We start from the raw sequence: 16,204 nt of genomic DNA, 5'->3' as shown, positions 1-16,204 counted from the left end.
AGTTTGACATACGTTAAATTATACTGCATTAATATCTCCAATGCAACTTTTAATCTAATTTAGTGTAATCTTTCAGATTAATTTTATGTTCTTACACTTTTCTAAATGATTCAAACACTTGTGTTTGTGTAAAGCTATAGTTATATATTATAGCTATGAATACACGTGATTGGAATGTCATGTGACACATGTATGTTCTAAATCTTGATTGCCAGGTAACATTTTAAACATTTTCTATTAAATAATGCTAAATAATGACCCTTGTATTTCTTCCTGTACTTAATATCTTCACCATAAAATTGTTTTGGATAATGCAAGGTAGCCTAGTGGCTAGTTTAGCACAGCAGCTCATTTGTGCTCTTTTTATTCTGACCAATCAGAGCAGAGTAGGCATATTTGGAGGCGGAGCCTTGAAGAGACAGGAACTTAAATGGAGATTTCAGACCAAAGATGGGTGTTGAACTGGCTGACCATAAAACTGAAATGTGACACTGTAGGTAAGCATAATAAGAGCTTTATAACTTTAGTTTGGGCTGTACTTTTGGATGTTTGTGAAAAGCAATTTTTTTTGTACGAGTTCAGCTGCCATCTTGTGGCATTTAGAAAATTTCTTCTTCACATCTTTAGCTTGTGTTTTCCATTTAAAATAAAAAAAATTGCCTTAAATGTACCTTGGTTTGGAGGAACAGGGTTTGTATTGGTCTATTGTGCCAAATGACACCAACTCTGATCCGTTATGTTAGAACTTGTGTGGTTCCAGATCCGAGCCAAACAATTTTCACTAACTAGAATTATCATTTAGGCTTTTTAGTCTCCAATCATGCAGTTTGTGATGTGTTGTCACTCATTTTTAAACATTTACAGCAACTCCACAATAACCCATTTCAATGTTTTTAATTAAAAATACTACGTGTATAAGCTCATACACAAAAGTTCCTCTCTGCTTCTGTTGACTTGCAACTACACCATTAGGATGTTAAAGACTCTGTAACTTTTCAACTTTTAAAATAAGCCTTTATGACCCGTTTTGATGGCACACCAAAATCATTAAGCACATTTCCAGAACTGTCACTGAAAAGCGGCATTCCGTTGCTGGAAAACCTTACTATACAACTTTCTGAACCAGGACACGACGTGACGTTTTGCTTCACGGTATAATCAGGAACTGGCTGTTTTGAACATGCAACATCGCTGATTTATCAAAGAAACACAAGAAGATTAAACGACACAGAGAGACAAAACGAGTCATTATAAAATTGTCTTTTGCTGGCTGTAGAGAGCTAACAGGTCAGGTGGGATGCAAGATTAATGAATTAGCCGTTGATAGAGGGTGTGTGATGGGAAAATGGCAGTTTCATAGTTTTGTAGTGTTCTTTAACTGGCTTGGGGTAAATATCAAGAAATAATAGCACCGTTTCAACGTATTAACAAGGTGTCATGTTGGACCTTTATTTTAGCAGCTTAACATTTTACCAGCTACTTTTTCAGCCCTATGTCCATTTTCAAGACCCATTTAATCCATTTCAAGGTTACCAGGGAGAGTCCGGAGCCTATAACAGCAGATTAGATATTAACGTAATCAGCTTAAAGACATTCATGTTGTCTGACTCTATAAGTTGTTGCTGCAGCTGTGTGGCGCATATCTCCACAGGCAGGATGTCCCAACAACAAAAGACCCTCCCCTTTCCTCGCATTCCCTCCCTGAACAGGACGTGAGTGGACATCCTGCCAGCAGTGGTCTCTTCCTCTGTTACCGTCAACTATTATTAGCAGGAATCCTACATCAGCTGTCCTGCATGGTCCTGACAGGATTTCCAAACTCATCTCCTAAATTAATATAATGCCACACCTAAAAACACATAAGCTCATACACAAAAGAGAAACAAGTCATCTGTCTGCCTATTACTGCATCTAAATGACCAAAAACAAAAGCAGTGCCACGTATGCAGTCAGTAGCAACAAAGTGCAGGCCAGGTGAGTGTGTGTGCGAGTATGTGTGTGTGTTTTGAGTATTTTATGCCAGGAGGACATTCCAGCCAAGTCATGAACCTTATCAAGCAGAAATCAGGAGCTGCAGTATTTTGGATCAAGTGCTTTTGTCATACACACTTTGGTAAGTTTACCTTGTGTCCAGCTGTGTTGGTCCCACTGGCTGCCCGTCCTGAGCTGGGAAAACTCTGGGAAATGTTTCACTGGGAAGAGCAGGAAAATACTGATAAGATTTCCAAATGCAGAAACACCCATAGCCGAAAAGTTTTCATTTTGACATCATCTCTTACCGTAGGGCGTTGGAGGAGACACTGGGAAGGCCGGAGTAGGTGGGACGATGTCAGAGGAGTCCATTTGGTTGCAATGGTCCACGCTGCTGGTTTTGTACAGATGTCCGTGCTTTGGAAAGAATCAACACAAGTAAAGAAAGAAAAGGAGAAAACTGACGGGAAAAGTCAAGAACATGATTTTTTTTCAAACCTTAAAGTCTTAAGAGGTGACAAACTCTCCCCCCTGTTCACACACACACACACACACACCAGCAGACATTAGTCTTGTGATCTGTGTGTGGCTGCAGTCAGTGTTTGGGTGTAAACAGTTAAGCTATTATGCCTCACAGCTGAAAGACGGAGAGCAAGAACAGAAAGTTAAAGACTAAAGAGAAAAGAGAGGCAGAAACAGGTACAGTTACACAATTATCATCTCACACACCGTTTTACAGTCATTCTAACATTCTGAATATTTCACAACAAGTCACTGTGCAACACCAACATGCTCTCAAGTTTTTCTAAATTTCTGAGACTTTTTATGCATCTGTATTTTAATCCATCTTTCATTCCTTGAGTCACTGGTTTTTCTCCAGTTCTTGTGCTCCTTTGTCCTGATATTACAAACATGTCCTGCATTCATCATTGTGGATGACTACAAGGATCACCGCGGCTTTCCTTTGCTGCTCATCTATCAATCAATCAATCAAAGATACTTTATTCATCCCCGAAGGGAAATTCAAGGTTCAAGCCAGCTCGTCCAAGGTTTGACATACAGACATGTAACATTAATGACAAAAGAATAATACAGAACCAAGCTTAACTTAGGCCCCGCAGTCAGTTTTACCGGCGCCGCCTTATAACAGATAAGAACAGAGACACATTAGGATAATGGGGGGGGGGGGGGGGGGGGGGGTCGAGGAATGACCTTTATGACCTTTATGTCTGGTTTGGTTGACCACCACCATTTTCTATTGTCAGTAGTAGTTTTTAACTAACATTGGTCTGGGTTTTTGACCTGGTTTGATGCCTTTTCTCAGACTGGGTGCATAGTTGCAGCATCTGTGTGCCCAACTTAGATAGACATGCCCATGACCTGTAACCTTTTTGGTCAAGGTTACGGTGAGCGTGCATGTGATTAATATCTGTTGAAATATTTATTTTCTGAAAGAGGGTTAATGCAAGTGTTTGTTTAGTGAGCAGGTGAAAATTATGGTGCATGGTGGACCCCAGTGGACCCCGGTGGACCCCGGTGGACCCCAGTGGACCCCGGTGGACCCCAGTGGACCCCGGTGGACCCCAGTGGACCCCGGTGGACCCCGGTGGACCCCAGTGGACCCCGGTGGACCCCGGTGGACCCCGGTGGACCCCAGTGGACCCCGGTGATGCTACACAGGCCTGGCAGCTGAGCGGACGCAGAAACTGTGAACACCTTTAAGTCGGTCTTGATTCAGACTTTATGTCTGCAGCTTTGAAGCGGTGGAGACTCCATTTGCGTCTTTAAACTAGAGCTTGGAGAGGTTTTACAAGGTCGTTTAATATGATTGATATGGAAATACCTCCAGAAAGTTTATGTAAAATCTTTTCAAATCATCCATATTATGTGTTTTTTGTAGTGTTGACATGACATTTATCGAGAGGCAGTCTCACATCTTTATGGTTATAAAGGAATATAATTTACAGTGTATATTTTTGGAACACTTGCTGATAGGTTTGTTATAGTACTGTGTGTGTACCTGGGCTGTCGGTAATCTGGTTAGTTTCTTAGTTCTTGCAGCTGCAGGATGTTTTGTTTTAGGTTTTACTGTCTGCAGAGTGTCTACTGGGACCAGACATTTACCTGAGAGTGTGTGAAGGAAGGGCTGTAGGCTGGAGAGCCTCGGAAGCTCTGTGGTCCACCACCTCGCCATCCTGGAGCAACGTAGTCCGTCACATCACTGTTTTGCGTCTGGTGTTTCCACCCTGAACAGAAGCAGGGTAACGTAGGGGAGTGGAGGGGGAGGAGGGGAGCAGAACCAGACAGTCAGAAAGATTATAATCAGTTTGTGAAACAGACTTGGTCATGTGATCTGTTAAATGCACTCACTCACAGCTATGTCTAGCCTTGTAAAACAGCCATAACACTGAACAATATCAGACACTTTGCTGTTGCCAGACGTCAGCTTGGCAATAAAAGGCGATGACAGTCATTAGTGTTTGGCATGTTTGTCTGCAACAAAAGCATCCATCAGTAGATTTATCAGATGAGTGTAGCTGCAAACACCCACGCAAAGCTTGTGCAACTTTACCGTGAACAGATGGAGGAATAACATGGTGGAAAACATCTGCAGGAACAATCAGTCATTCTCTTCCCAGATATGAGGGATCATATTCCCCCCCGGCTGTGTTTTATCCATCTTCGGAAAAGGCAAGCATACTGTATGTGGCATAAGGCTAAGACGCCATCTTTCACTGGTGTAGCGTAACTGTTGACAAGGATTGTATCTCTAGATTAAGGAGTGACGGTAGAAAGGAGCTGTTTTGGGTCATTGTTCTGTAAGGCTGAAGCAGAAGTTTGTATTTGATGCGCTGCAACTGGAAGCCAGTGAAGCGTGTTTAGCAGCGGAGTGCCATGAGCTCTTTTGGGCTGGTTGTAGACCAGACGTGCTGATGCGTTGTGAATCATCTGCAGAGGTTTAACTAAGCATGCAGGCAGACCTGCCAGTGAGGAACTGCAGTAGTCGATGTGTGAAATGACCAGAGCCTGAACCAGAAGCTGTGTCGTGTTCTGACAGGTATAGTCTGATTCTCTTGATGTTGTAGAGAGCAAATCGGCAAATACAAGGCAACATGGACCTGAAAGCTCAACTGGTCGTCCACCATGACACCAGGATTGCGGGCAGCAGACCTGGGCGCCTCCTTATTTTTAACCTAACGGTTTATTTCATAAGTCTTTGTTTTACATTATTTGTTTTTGGGGTTTTTTTTCCTGTGTTTTCATTTACATCTAAACTGAAGTATCATTGAATTTTATCTCACTGCTGAATTTTTAAACTTATATTTTGGTTGCAGTTTATATTTGCAGCTCCAATTTCAAGCACAAAATTGATAGTTTTGATTCTACAAGTCATTTAACTTGCGGATCATCCGATGAGACATTAAGCCTTGATCATCCCACCATAAATAAATAGATCGCAGGATTGCAATTTCTGAAAACATTAATATCTTAAAGGTTCTCTTTAGAAACAATAAAATGTTCTTGCAGCTCTAATATACTTTGCAGACACCAAAAACAAATCAAAACACAGTACCTACAATTTGTCATAAGTGAGATTTACTCTATACATCAAACTCCTAACGAGTATAAACAGCGGAGTGAACAGTAACAATGAGAGCTCAGCTTTCCCTGCGAGCGTCCATCATCTGAAAATCACATGAAAGCGAAACCAGAGCGAGCCAAATGAAACTAATCCGGTTACTGTCCCTCCACCGGGCCAAGCATGGGGGCTTCCACAGAGGTTTCTACAGTGTCAAGTATCACTCCATGCCCACTGTATTTGTTACAGGCCTATTCTCTTTTGAAGAAGATGATGAGAGGGTGAAGAGGGACAAAGTGTTGTGTCAAAACTTCAAAAGCATTCTTGGTCGCTTACAAGTTCCTGCCTCCAAACATCCCCTTGGAAAACATGTAGGCTTCCCTCACAGTAACGAAGCGAGTCGTGTTAGTTACTGCTGAGAATGTGCCCCGGGGACATATCAGCCTCCAACTCCCTGACACACATGACCTACATATGTACAAACACTCAAGCTCTTTTCCTCCACACAAATTCTTTGTTTCAGCAGAGAAAACCTCAAGGTGAGAGGTTAAACGGCATCAATAACACAGGCTGGTGTTGCACGTAGCCGTGGTTCCCAGCAACCACCGCACAGACCCAAACTGATGCTCATCCTCCCACATCAACCATCAGGCCTCTTAGAGGTCAGCACTGCTCTTCAGATCAGTCATTCAGCTATGACCCAAACTCCACCAGCAGAAAATAAATCAGAGATGGAGGTTAGAGCAGAAATGTGCTTTTTGCTCCGCGCATCGTCCCAGTGGATGTGACAGAGGATTAATTCATCATATGCACCAGCAGGTTGCAGCGAACTGCGAAGAAGATGAAACAATAAAACAGGCTTAGTGAGAGTCAAACATTCAGCTTCAAGATGTTCGAGGTGACTCCAAAGTGAAGTTCAAATGCAGTTTTATATGAGGCTTCATTCAACTTCAGATTCTCCATGTGAATCCATTAATCCCTGATGAATTATTGATAAAGTACTTTTTTTTCTAATCTGTTGCTGACCAAACTGGAAACAAGCAAATTAATTATAAATGCATCACCAGAGGGGAAAAGAAAATTAACTTCAAATCAACTTTTTATCAACTGTGGCTCAACACTTTGATTGCAGAGTAACTTACCTTCATAACACTGTATGTTGCATTTAAATAACTAGAATCTCATCCTTGTTGTAGTCTTGCGTGCATTCAGAGTCCCTTTCTTTAATTTTCTGATGCATATTGCCAGTTATCCCTGTGTGGCAGTGGTGCTCTAACTTAACCAACCGAACCTGTCCTCACATGCACGCATGTAGCTCTGTCTGTCGCTGCACACACCTGCCTTGTTTTTGAGCCTTGTATCATATTACGTTACATGCAGAACATGTTTACGTATGCGTACATGTGCCAGATCCTCTTCCTCTGTATAATTATCCTGTGTGGTTGGATAGTAAGTGGCTGTATTTTATCTTGTCATCATAAAATGACTCGTCTACGTGAATTATGACCTTTGAGTTTTGCATATCATGCATTTTACACAATATTTACTACAACCAGTTTTTTAGGGTCTGTTGTGTGCTTATTGTTTATATCTTCTTGTATGGTGTTGCTTCTTTCCTGCTGTGGGAAAAAAGAAAAAAATGAGCATGTTTTGCTGTATTTTGCATGTTTGCATCATTCTTTTTGTATTGATGTTCATCAATCTGCACCGCCTTAATCAAATAATCAATTAAATATCATAAATTGCACTGATTAGAGACAGCAAAGCATCATGGATTATTAACAACAAACAGACTTGTGTGTAAAAAGCAAAACATCCGACCTTGGAGTTGCTTTTCTTTCCATCGTTACTTTAGTTTCACTTCTTTTCTGATCATTTGGCCACAAGTTCAAAATAGTAGCTTGAGGTTGTAAAATCATCGTGGTAAAACATTAAATTTCACAATGATGTTCATCTTATTGGAGCAACTTTCATGTTGCCATAGTAACATGCCTCAAAGACCATTGCGTTACATTTTAGGGAGACCAAGATGATGTCTTATTGATATTTGGGGGTCCCCAGCCTATTACTGCACTGGGCTCCGGAACAAACACCAGTGTTTGATGAGTTCATAATGAGAACATGTTTTATGAAACCCAGCACTGACTGCCAGTTGAGGACACTTACTGGCCTTGGCAACAAACCAGCTGGTCATACACTGCTGTTTGGTCAAGCAGCCTTCTACAAGGTTTAAATGGACCGTGTAGTGTCAGTGTTTCATGCAGGGAGAATTACTCTGCAGCTGTACTTTATCGCACCATCAACAGTGATGCACTGGCTGCAACTGACGTTAATGCAGCTGGAATATCAGCACTTTGCACTGTTCTCACAAGCAGGTTGGGAGGATAGGCAATGTCAGTTTGACATTGCCATGGCGATACATCCTCCAACCACGAGTTACCAGCTCGGGAAATCCTGCGCATCTGAAACTGACGTTTTGAGGACGGCCGTCGTACTCAAAGCATTTTTAGAGACTATTCAATCCAGTTCTCAAATGCATCTCTCTAAACACCGTTTCATTTGTTTGAAAATGGATTTTTGGGCTTCAGCGTGGAATTCCAGAGACATAAATACATCTCAGTTCAGTTACAGCAACACTAAAAGGCACAACAGTCAAACCATCCGGCGATGTCCCTCATGCTGTTAGCTCTGACCTGTTGGGGCATGGACATGGGACCTCTGGGGTGTCCTGTGGTGTCTGGCACCAGACTGTTTACAGTGTAACATATGAATCATAAACCCTCCGTGCTTTGATGCTCTTCTGGACAGATCTAGCTCTGGGACTTTGGAGGCCAGATCAGGGATTTTTAGCTTTTATTCTGAGCTCTAACACTCTGATGGATGCACACAGAGCATGATTTGAGCTCTTCTGTTATGAATAGGTAAAACTTGTGTATTAACATCACTGCCTGAATTATTTTGAATTTTTAGACGGATGACATGTAGATTTTTCCACGTCTGTCCATGCACCCACTTGCATAATCTTTACGTCCAGGTCTGTACATTTCCATCCATATTGAGACAGACTGTCGGGAAAACACGTCATTGTGTCGCGGGCACAGGTCCTGATTTTACACTGCTTACATTGCAAAGTTATCCACTACGTCTTCAATCAAATGCCTACACCCCTACAGCAAATACCTTTCACACACACAAACACTCCTGTAAGAGGATTTACTCGCTCAGGTGGAGGTTTCCATGGTGCTTCAGACCCACAGTGCAAACTGAACTGAGCCCGTCTCGAATGCAACCTTCACCGTCCCGCGAGCGTGTTGGCACAGGTGGGTTTCTCTTAGTGAGGCCGTTTGTAAAAGTTTTACAGAGTGAAGAGTTCACCTGTTGCAACGGGGGTTCATTTCACTCTCTGCTTCACATTTCTACACTTTAAAAATGGCTGTAATTTCTGGAACTTTCTCCAAATTGCCGAACTCCAGATGCTTCCCATCATGACAGGATGTCTGTGTGTGTGATGGATCAGCTGTCAGACCTGCAGCCACATCGTGATGCTGCTGGCTGATGGAAATGAGGTGAACTGACCCTTTAAGCTCTTGTCATACTTGATTCAAGTATTTCTAATTGGTCTTACCTAAGAGATGGGTGCGTCCTTTGTGGCTGAGGCCGTTGGTGTGCTGGGAGGCTGAACGGGACAGCGGGGCACAGCGGGTAGGAACAGGAACAAAAGTGGGGTCCAAGTCCAGAATCAGTTGGTTCAGCTGCTCTATAGACTCATCGATGTCTGTAGTTAACGACGCCAATTCATCCTCTTGGCAGGATGAAGCGGTTTTGGCAGATTGCAAGTTGTGTGTGCTGTCTGTGACACTGCGAGAATGGTGTTCGTCCACCGGACCTCTCTGCACCGCTTCTCTGCTGCTGGGACCTCGACGCGGCGTGTCAGGAGCTCTCTCTTTCATTGCCTTGCCTGACCTCAGGTCTCCATCCACTGCATGGAAAGCATCAGGGACGACATCCACCATCTGCTGCTGGCGCACCCAGGACTGAGTTGAATACTCGGTTTGGGAAGGCCTCTGAGTTTCTGGCAGAGTTTCAGATGAAAGTGAGCAAATGCTGCTTGAGCTCGGCACGCCTAAAGCAGGATCGGTGTCCAGCTCGTCCTCATCATCCAGAATATCAGTCTCCCTCTCGCTCGATGAAGCCTCCCCATTGATAGCGTCTCCCAGTCCAGACTCATCTCCAACCATCTCCCCTTCCCCTCCACCGGATGAGGCAAGTTCAGTCATGACCTCCAGAAGAGGCTGCGTGGGATCAAAGTTCTCCCCAGAGATCAGCTTCCCTGCCTGGATGCACTTGTCCTGCTTGGCCCCTCTTCTCTGATTGGCTGCGGTCAGCCCCTGTGACGTGACAGACAGTCCTGAGTCACTGCTGGCGGACGGAGCCCGGTCACTGCAGCTGGGACTGCTGGCACTCACTCCTTCCTCACTACTCTTCTTCCTCACGCTGGTGTATAAACTTCCATTTCCAGGCTCTAAGACATGAGGAGCTGCAAGCAGACACAAACACTCAGCTCAGTTTAGGATTTACTGGAAGTCATTATTGATTTATTTCAAGACAGAACAACAATTTTACATTATTACGAGCAATCAAGCCACCTTGTAAATGAACATTAATATTAATAGGTTTTATTTAAAAAATATATTTTAGCACCCATAATTTCATATTTAAGCTGTGTATTCAAGACAATCAGTTTATAAGCAGTTTGCAACCAAAATAAATTATATAAAACATGTTTAATTAGCTGAAATAAAATAATGTTACACAAGAAGTTAGGTAAAAATAAGGATTTAACTTCTTAATAATCTGAATCATAACAACTACCTAATTTTAATTAATATAAAACTTCTACAAAATAAAGTATAAATAAAATTAAGGACAGTAAAAGTTAAAGAAAAGACATGGTAGAAAAAAAACTGGTCTGTTGTTGTAAACATCATTATCTCAGTTGTAGCAGAAATGTAATATTTTTATATATTTATTCAGGGATTAATGAAGAGGGTTTTTTTTCCTGATTTTAGTTAAATTCATAACTAGTTCAGGTTCACAGAAATATTCTCCTGACTTCTGGATCCTAAGTTCCTGTTTTTGGAAAACCAAATCTTAATTACAAATCAAGTAATAAAACCTCCTTTATTTATTTATTTAGCCAGTTATTTAGCAAAAAAATACATATAAAACATTTCCAAAATAAAGAAGCAATGATTTCTTTACTTAAAATGGGTTAATAATCACAAACTTTCAGATTTTGATCGATCTCCTTTGCCAACATCAGGGATGGAGAAAATAATAACTCAATCTTCTCTTGTTAGATTATCTCAGCTGTTTAGGAAGATTCTTAACAGGAAACTTTCATTTAAACCCTGAAAAAATTCCAGTAAAAGATAAAAGTCCACCTTTAAAGGAGTTTCCGCCTTATGCGACTCCACACCTGCATCAAGGTAACGTATATGATTCATCACTCCAGACACACTCCGTGTAGATAACACAGAGTCCCTTTGTTCAGGCTGATGGACGCGTGTGTGAGTCTGCGTGTCACAGACAGGACGTGTCTGTCACACACATCTACCTGAGGTCTGCACACACAGATTACATCTGTGTGCCCAAATATGACAACAAAATCCAGATGGAAACATTATATTTTAGTGTTTTTCCAATTCATTTAGACAAAATAATGACCATACTTGCTAACACTCATCAACATAATTAAGGTAGGAATAAACATTATTAAGCTTTACATAAATTGACTGCTTCATGAAACAATACATACAGTGCATACCAGAGCTGTACGAGCACACACACTTAAGTCCAGAGAGGCAATAAAACTCAAATACCAGACATGCATGGTAAGAAGTCACAGCTGCTGTAGGATGTTTCCCACACAGAGATGCAGACAGTTTGCAAACTGGTGCAGAATGAGCAAAAAGTGCAGAATAAAGACAAAAACAATGTCTTACTTCACCAGCGGCCAGGATTAAACTTTCACTGTCCCCGCTGCAGAGCAGAAACAGGATGGAAATGCTTGGCTGAAGCCTCCCTCCGGAGTCAGAGACAGAGGAAAAGAGAAACAGATGACAAGCAGCGGGGAAAGAGAAGCGAGGACGAGGGCAGAATGAGAAGGATGAAGGCTGAAAGCAGCTTCTCTTCTTCTGTTGTCCTCTGTGTGTCTGAGGCTGCCGCAGGAAGACAAGCAAAGAACATTCTTTCCCTTAAGGTGCTAACAGCCCTCTGGTGTCCCCCCCCCTCCTACTCTCCCTTTCCCCCTCTTGCATGTCACTCCTCCGTCCCTGCACTACGAATCCCGCCTTCCTTTTTCCCTCCCCCCTGCATCCTGTCCCAGGTAGGTAACAGTGAGGAGAGAGTGTGTGCACTCCTGCGTTTTCACGTCATGGGGGGGGGGGGGGGGGGGGGGGGCAGGAGGGGAAGGAAACTGAAGGGTGGATCATTCACTAGATCAACACACACACACACACAGGTGGCAGAGTGTGCAGCACACATAATGCACTTTCAAGACAAAAACTCAAAGCGCAGGGACCTTGAGCTGCCCAAATTTGGAGCAGGGAATGTAAATATGGAGGCGTGCTCTGGAGAGGCTGTGTGCAGAAGGGGGATGGGGACATACTGGACAAATTGCAACCTGCAACTTGAACCTGAAAGCGGCGCGCAGACTGAGCTCGAAGGAGGCAGGAGAAGAAAAGGAGTGAAGATGAGGAGATGAAGTGATAGAAGCAGCAGAGGGGAGGGCTGGGAGAGGGTAAAGTAGAACCACTTGTGCTTCAAAACAACATTCCTGCAGCCAGCGGTGTTCCTAACAGGCTGGCACCTTCATTACCCTCACAGTTCATGTGTGCGTGTTTGTGTTTACGCTTCCACATGTCTCTGGATGGAAATTACATAGCTGGCAGGGGCAGATTTAGCAACGGCATAAAACAGCTGGAACTGAAACCTCAAACAGCAGTTAAAGCAATTGTTTCAGCTGTCTGGTGTGTGTTTGAGTGTGTGTGTGAATGGTTATTTTAGCTAAATGGGAAGTAGGGGGGAGTCTGTGTCCTCATGCACAGGTCTGGTCTGGCTGGTGTTGAGGTGAATGCTGTTACACACATTTTCCAGGAGCTTTGAAAGAGCCTTTGTGACCACAGCAGGTAACCGTCCCCAACACCGAGTGCAGCACGTGCATCCAAACTGAAAACGTCTGAGCAGCGGTCAGAAATGCAATTCTCATCACCTCATTAAGTTTTTAGAGTTTACTGGTCCTCGGACACAAACCAACTCATTCCAAGGTGACACACTCTGGTTTTCTGCTTTATTCACCAGCTTTACCTGGAAAAGCAGAAAATTTGAAGGTGCAGAGTTAGACATATTCCTGTTCAGGTTTAACCGTGAGATTACACTTTTCTGTACGACATAATGGCTTGATTTGGCTTTGATTTGATGAAAATACCATTCATATTTACTACTGGATTCCAGTTTGGTTTCTGCAGCACTGCTGTGTGTTGCATTAAAACTCAGAGACATTTTTTTTTCTGTTTTATTTGACATAAAAATGTCTGTAGAAGCTCGACCTTTTCAAAGTCAGCATCCAGGCATGATGTTTTCAGCCTCCGGTGTCAGATTGTGAATCTAAAATTATGTCAAATTAATGTATGAATAGATATAGCAACATAAATACCAGCCAGAAGAAGCAAACTGAATTTATTACTAACAGGACTTTGTAGAAATAACACACAGATCAGCAGTGAGCATTCCTTCTTTCATCTGCACATCGTCCTCTCAGGTCTTGGCTTTAAGGAGAAAAAAAATGCTGGCATAGAAACAAACAAACCAGAAACTATTTAGAATTTTTTTTTTTTTTTTTTTTTTTTTTTTTTTGCTATTTTCAGTAATTTATGCTGCTATTTACCTGCTATCCTCGTTAAACCAACTGTGCATGAAAAGCGTCGTCTTGTCTTAATTCCAGCCATAGAGGACCTTTTTTTTTCTTCTTCTTTTCAGACACACACAGAACTTTCTGCTCACTTATTGATCTTTGGCGGCTGTTTTTGGACATTACTGACGATTTAAGCTCTCTGATTGGTGTAAAGCTAAACTAGAAATGGCCACATCATCATTTCTAGGTCAGAATAGAGGTTTCTTACCAACAAAGTAGTGTTGGTTTTTTTCATGAAAATGTGATAAATAATGGTGTTACCATGGATCACTGATTGTCGATTTATCATAGTCTCTAAATAAACACTGCATTTTGTTGCTGGATTGTAAATCACCTGGATGGGATATAAACATCTGAGAAACATCTGTGGATCACCTAAAAAGTAGAATATCTGACACAATCTACCCTACAAAGTTACACACTACTGTTCCTAAGAAAATGTTCATTGCATAAGTGATAAGGCTCGGTGGCGGCGATGTAGTGGAGGTTTAATGGTTAAATAATCATTCATGTTCCACCAATATGAAAGTCAGTGTCTCCTGGAAACTTTGGCTGAGCTGCAATCAGGAGAATCTTCTTCATATAACAAATGGTTGGTATAAACAAGGAAATTAGAATTAGCTGGGTCATGTACAGCTTTGGGAATCATACTGATCATGTCCATTTCTGTCAACTCCAAAGAGGGAGAGACAGCATCTCGGTTTAAGGATCTATCAGCAGACCTATAATAGAACAAATGAATGCTTCCAAAACAAAATAAAATAAGAGAAGGAAAATAAATCTAGAAGAGAGAAACTGAAGCATGTGGCTTATCACCACCCTGCCCATGTTTCTGATCGAGTTAGTCCACTCAGCGATACGTCAGCTGAGAAAAAAACCCTGGTAATTATCCAGGACTGAGATCAGTCAGATTAGACCCTTATTAGGTTATAGAAACCACTTCCGTTAGCTGCTGGTTATTGTCCCCTGGGCTATAACTAAGCATTTCTGAGGAGTTTTCAGACTTTTTTCACTGCTGCATACAGACAAAGTGATTAGTCGGTGACTTTAACATTCATATAAATGTTTAAAATGACAGCCTAAATATTTCTTCTGATTCTGCATCAGACTCAGATGATTTTTCACAAAAAACACGGTCACAAAGTCCCGATTGTAACTGGACCAAAATGCTGTAAAGAAACGCTGCAAACCTCAGTGAGCTGAACATCGCTGTAAAAAGAAGCAGACCAGAATATTGGGATGTGATAGCATCACAGAGGAAACCATTACTTCCAGTTATGCTGCTAGAGGAGCTTCCAAGCTGCACACAATCAAACATGGTAATCACCATGATCTTTTCCAACATTCACCTGGTAGATTTGATTCATTAAACAACATGTTTTAGTGTTTAAATTTAAACTGGTAGTTGTGAAAGTGGAAACAAAAAGCAGCTGCTGTATCGTGACGTCGAATCTGATCCGGGTTTCTAGACCTTGCAGTCGGGTTATAAGTAAACATTTAATAGCACCATTTACTATCAATGTGTTGGAAATGCTCATATTAACTGTAAATAGGGCTGCTAAGTATTCTCATGCATCATTATCCCACAGCACAAACAAACAGCTTCGGTCAGCTGGACGACTCTTTTTCTTTTTTTAAAAACGTTTGCTTTAGTCGGCCAGTTGCTTCCATCCTGATCAGACGGATGTTTCAGATTCTACATTTTTATAAGATTCTCCATAAAAGTTCCTAAAAAATGCACAATGCACAGCAGCTACCACTAAAATACAGAAGGAACAGAAAAATGTCTTCTGGTTCAAGTCCTGCAAGCAGTTTTCCTGGACGTGTGAATCTCAATTCTTTCCTCTAATGTCAAATAGTTTGAGAAAAACACAATACAAAGAAAATAAACTCAAATTCGGACTCATAAAGAAGTACTTCGAAAAATGTAAGAAAGTGACTGAAAGCTGGAGAAAGAGACATGAAATGGGAAAGTTTAGCTCCTAAGCACCAGGATAAAACATTTTCCTCTTTATAACCTGTTTAGTGTTGAAGTCAGCTCAGCCGTTCGAGCTCCAAACAACACGGAGAGAAGATGAAAAAGCAGAAAATATCTGCATTAGTGGGGATTCCTGATAGGTTCCTGGAAAGCCCTTCACCTGTTTCAAGAAAAGATGATTCCTGATATGAATCCCGTCTGATCAAAGGGTCCAAGGTGTCATAGTCCACCGTCACGGAGCGCCCGTTATGCCACAGCTCCCTGCCTGCACAAGACAAACAACAAACAATCTGTGAAAAAACAAGATTTATCAGATTCTTCTGCAGAAGGTTTGTTTTTAAGAGCAAAATGTGAGCCTTACTCTGCTTTTTGCTTGCTCCTTGTTATCCGTGATTGTCCCTGTGTACACTATCTATTATCTAAATTCCAGTCAGATGTGTGTGTGTGTGTGTGTGTGTGTGTGTGTGTGTGTGTGTGTGTGTGTGTGTGTGTGTGTGTGTGTGTGTGTGTGTGTGTGTGTGATAACCCCCCCTATATTGCTTCCTGTTGAGGAGCCTGCTTGTTGGTGCTGAGGGGCCACTTCGGTGACCAACGCTGCCCCCCTCTGGCAGCTGAGCTTTTTTCTTTACACCTGAGCATGTTTCAGTGTGTTTCCCTTATGCTTGAAGTCAGAGACACGATGCAGCTGAGTGCAGCTGTG

The 16,204-nt window shown here is 42.1% G+C and overlaps 1 protein-coding gene across 1 annotated transcript in view; it reads right to left on the bottom strand.

Moving 5' to 3' along the window:
* LOC306759467 (tensin-3-like) overlaps positions 1–16,204 on the bottom strand; it is a gene marked incomplete at its 5' end in the record, with an annotated part of 57,205 nt that overhangs the window by 28,780 nt on the left and 12,221 nt on the right. Inside the window, 5 exons of the mRNA XM_079245133.1 lie at positions 2,124–2,192; positions 2,280–2,388; positions 4,096–4,217; positions 9,177–10,088; positions 15,665–15,769. Coding sequence (XP_079101259.1) covers positions 2,124–2,192; positions 2,280–2,388; positions 4,096–4,217; positions 9,177–10,088; positions 15,665–15,769 — 1,317 coding nt within the window. The remainder of the gene's footprint in view (positions 1–2,123; positions 2,193–2,279; positions 2,389–4,095; positions 4,218–9,176; positions 10,089–15,664; positions 15,770–16,204) is intronic.

The sequence above is a fragment of the Telmatherina bonti genome, assembly GCF_933228915.1.
Source record: "Telmatherina bonti genome assembly, chromosome: 8".
Lineage (NCBI taxonomy): Eukaryota > Metazoa > Chordata > Actinopteri > Atheriniformes > Telmatherinidae > Telmatherina > Telmatherina bonti.
This window is presented reverse-complemented; position numbering and strand designations above follow the sequence as displayed.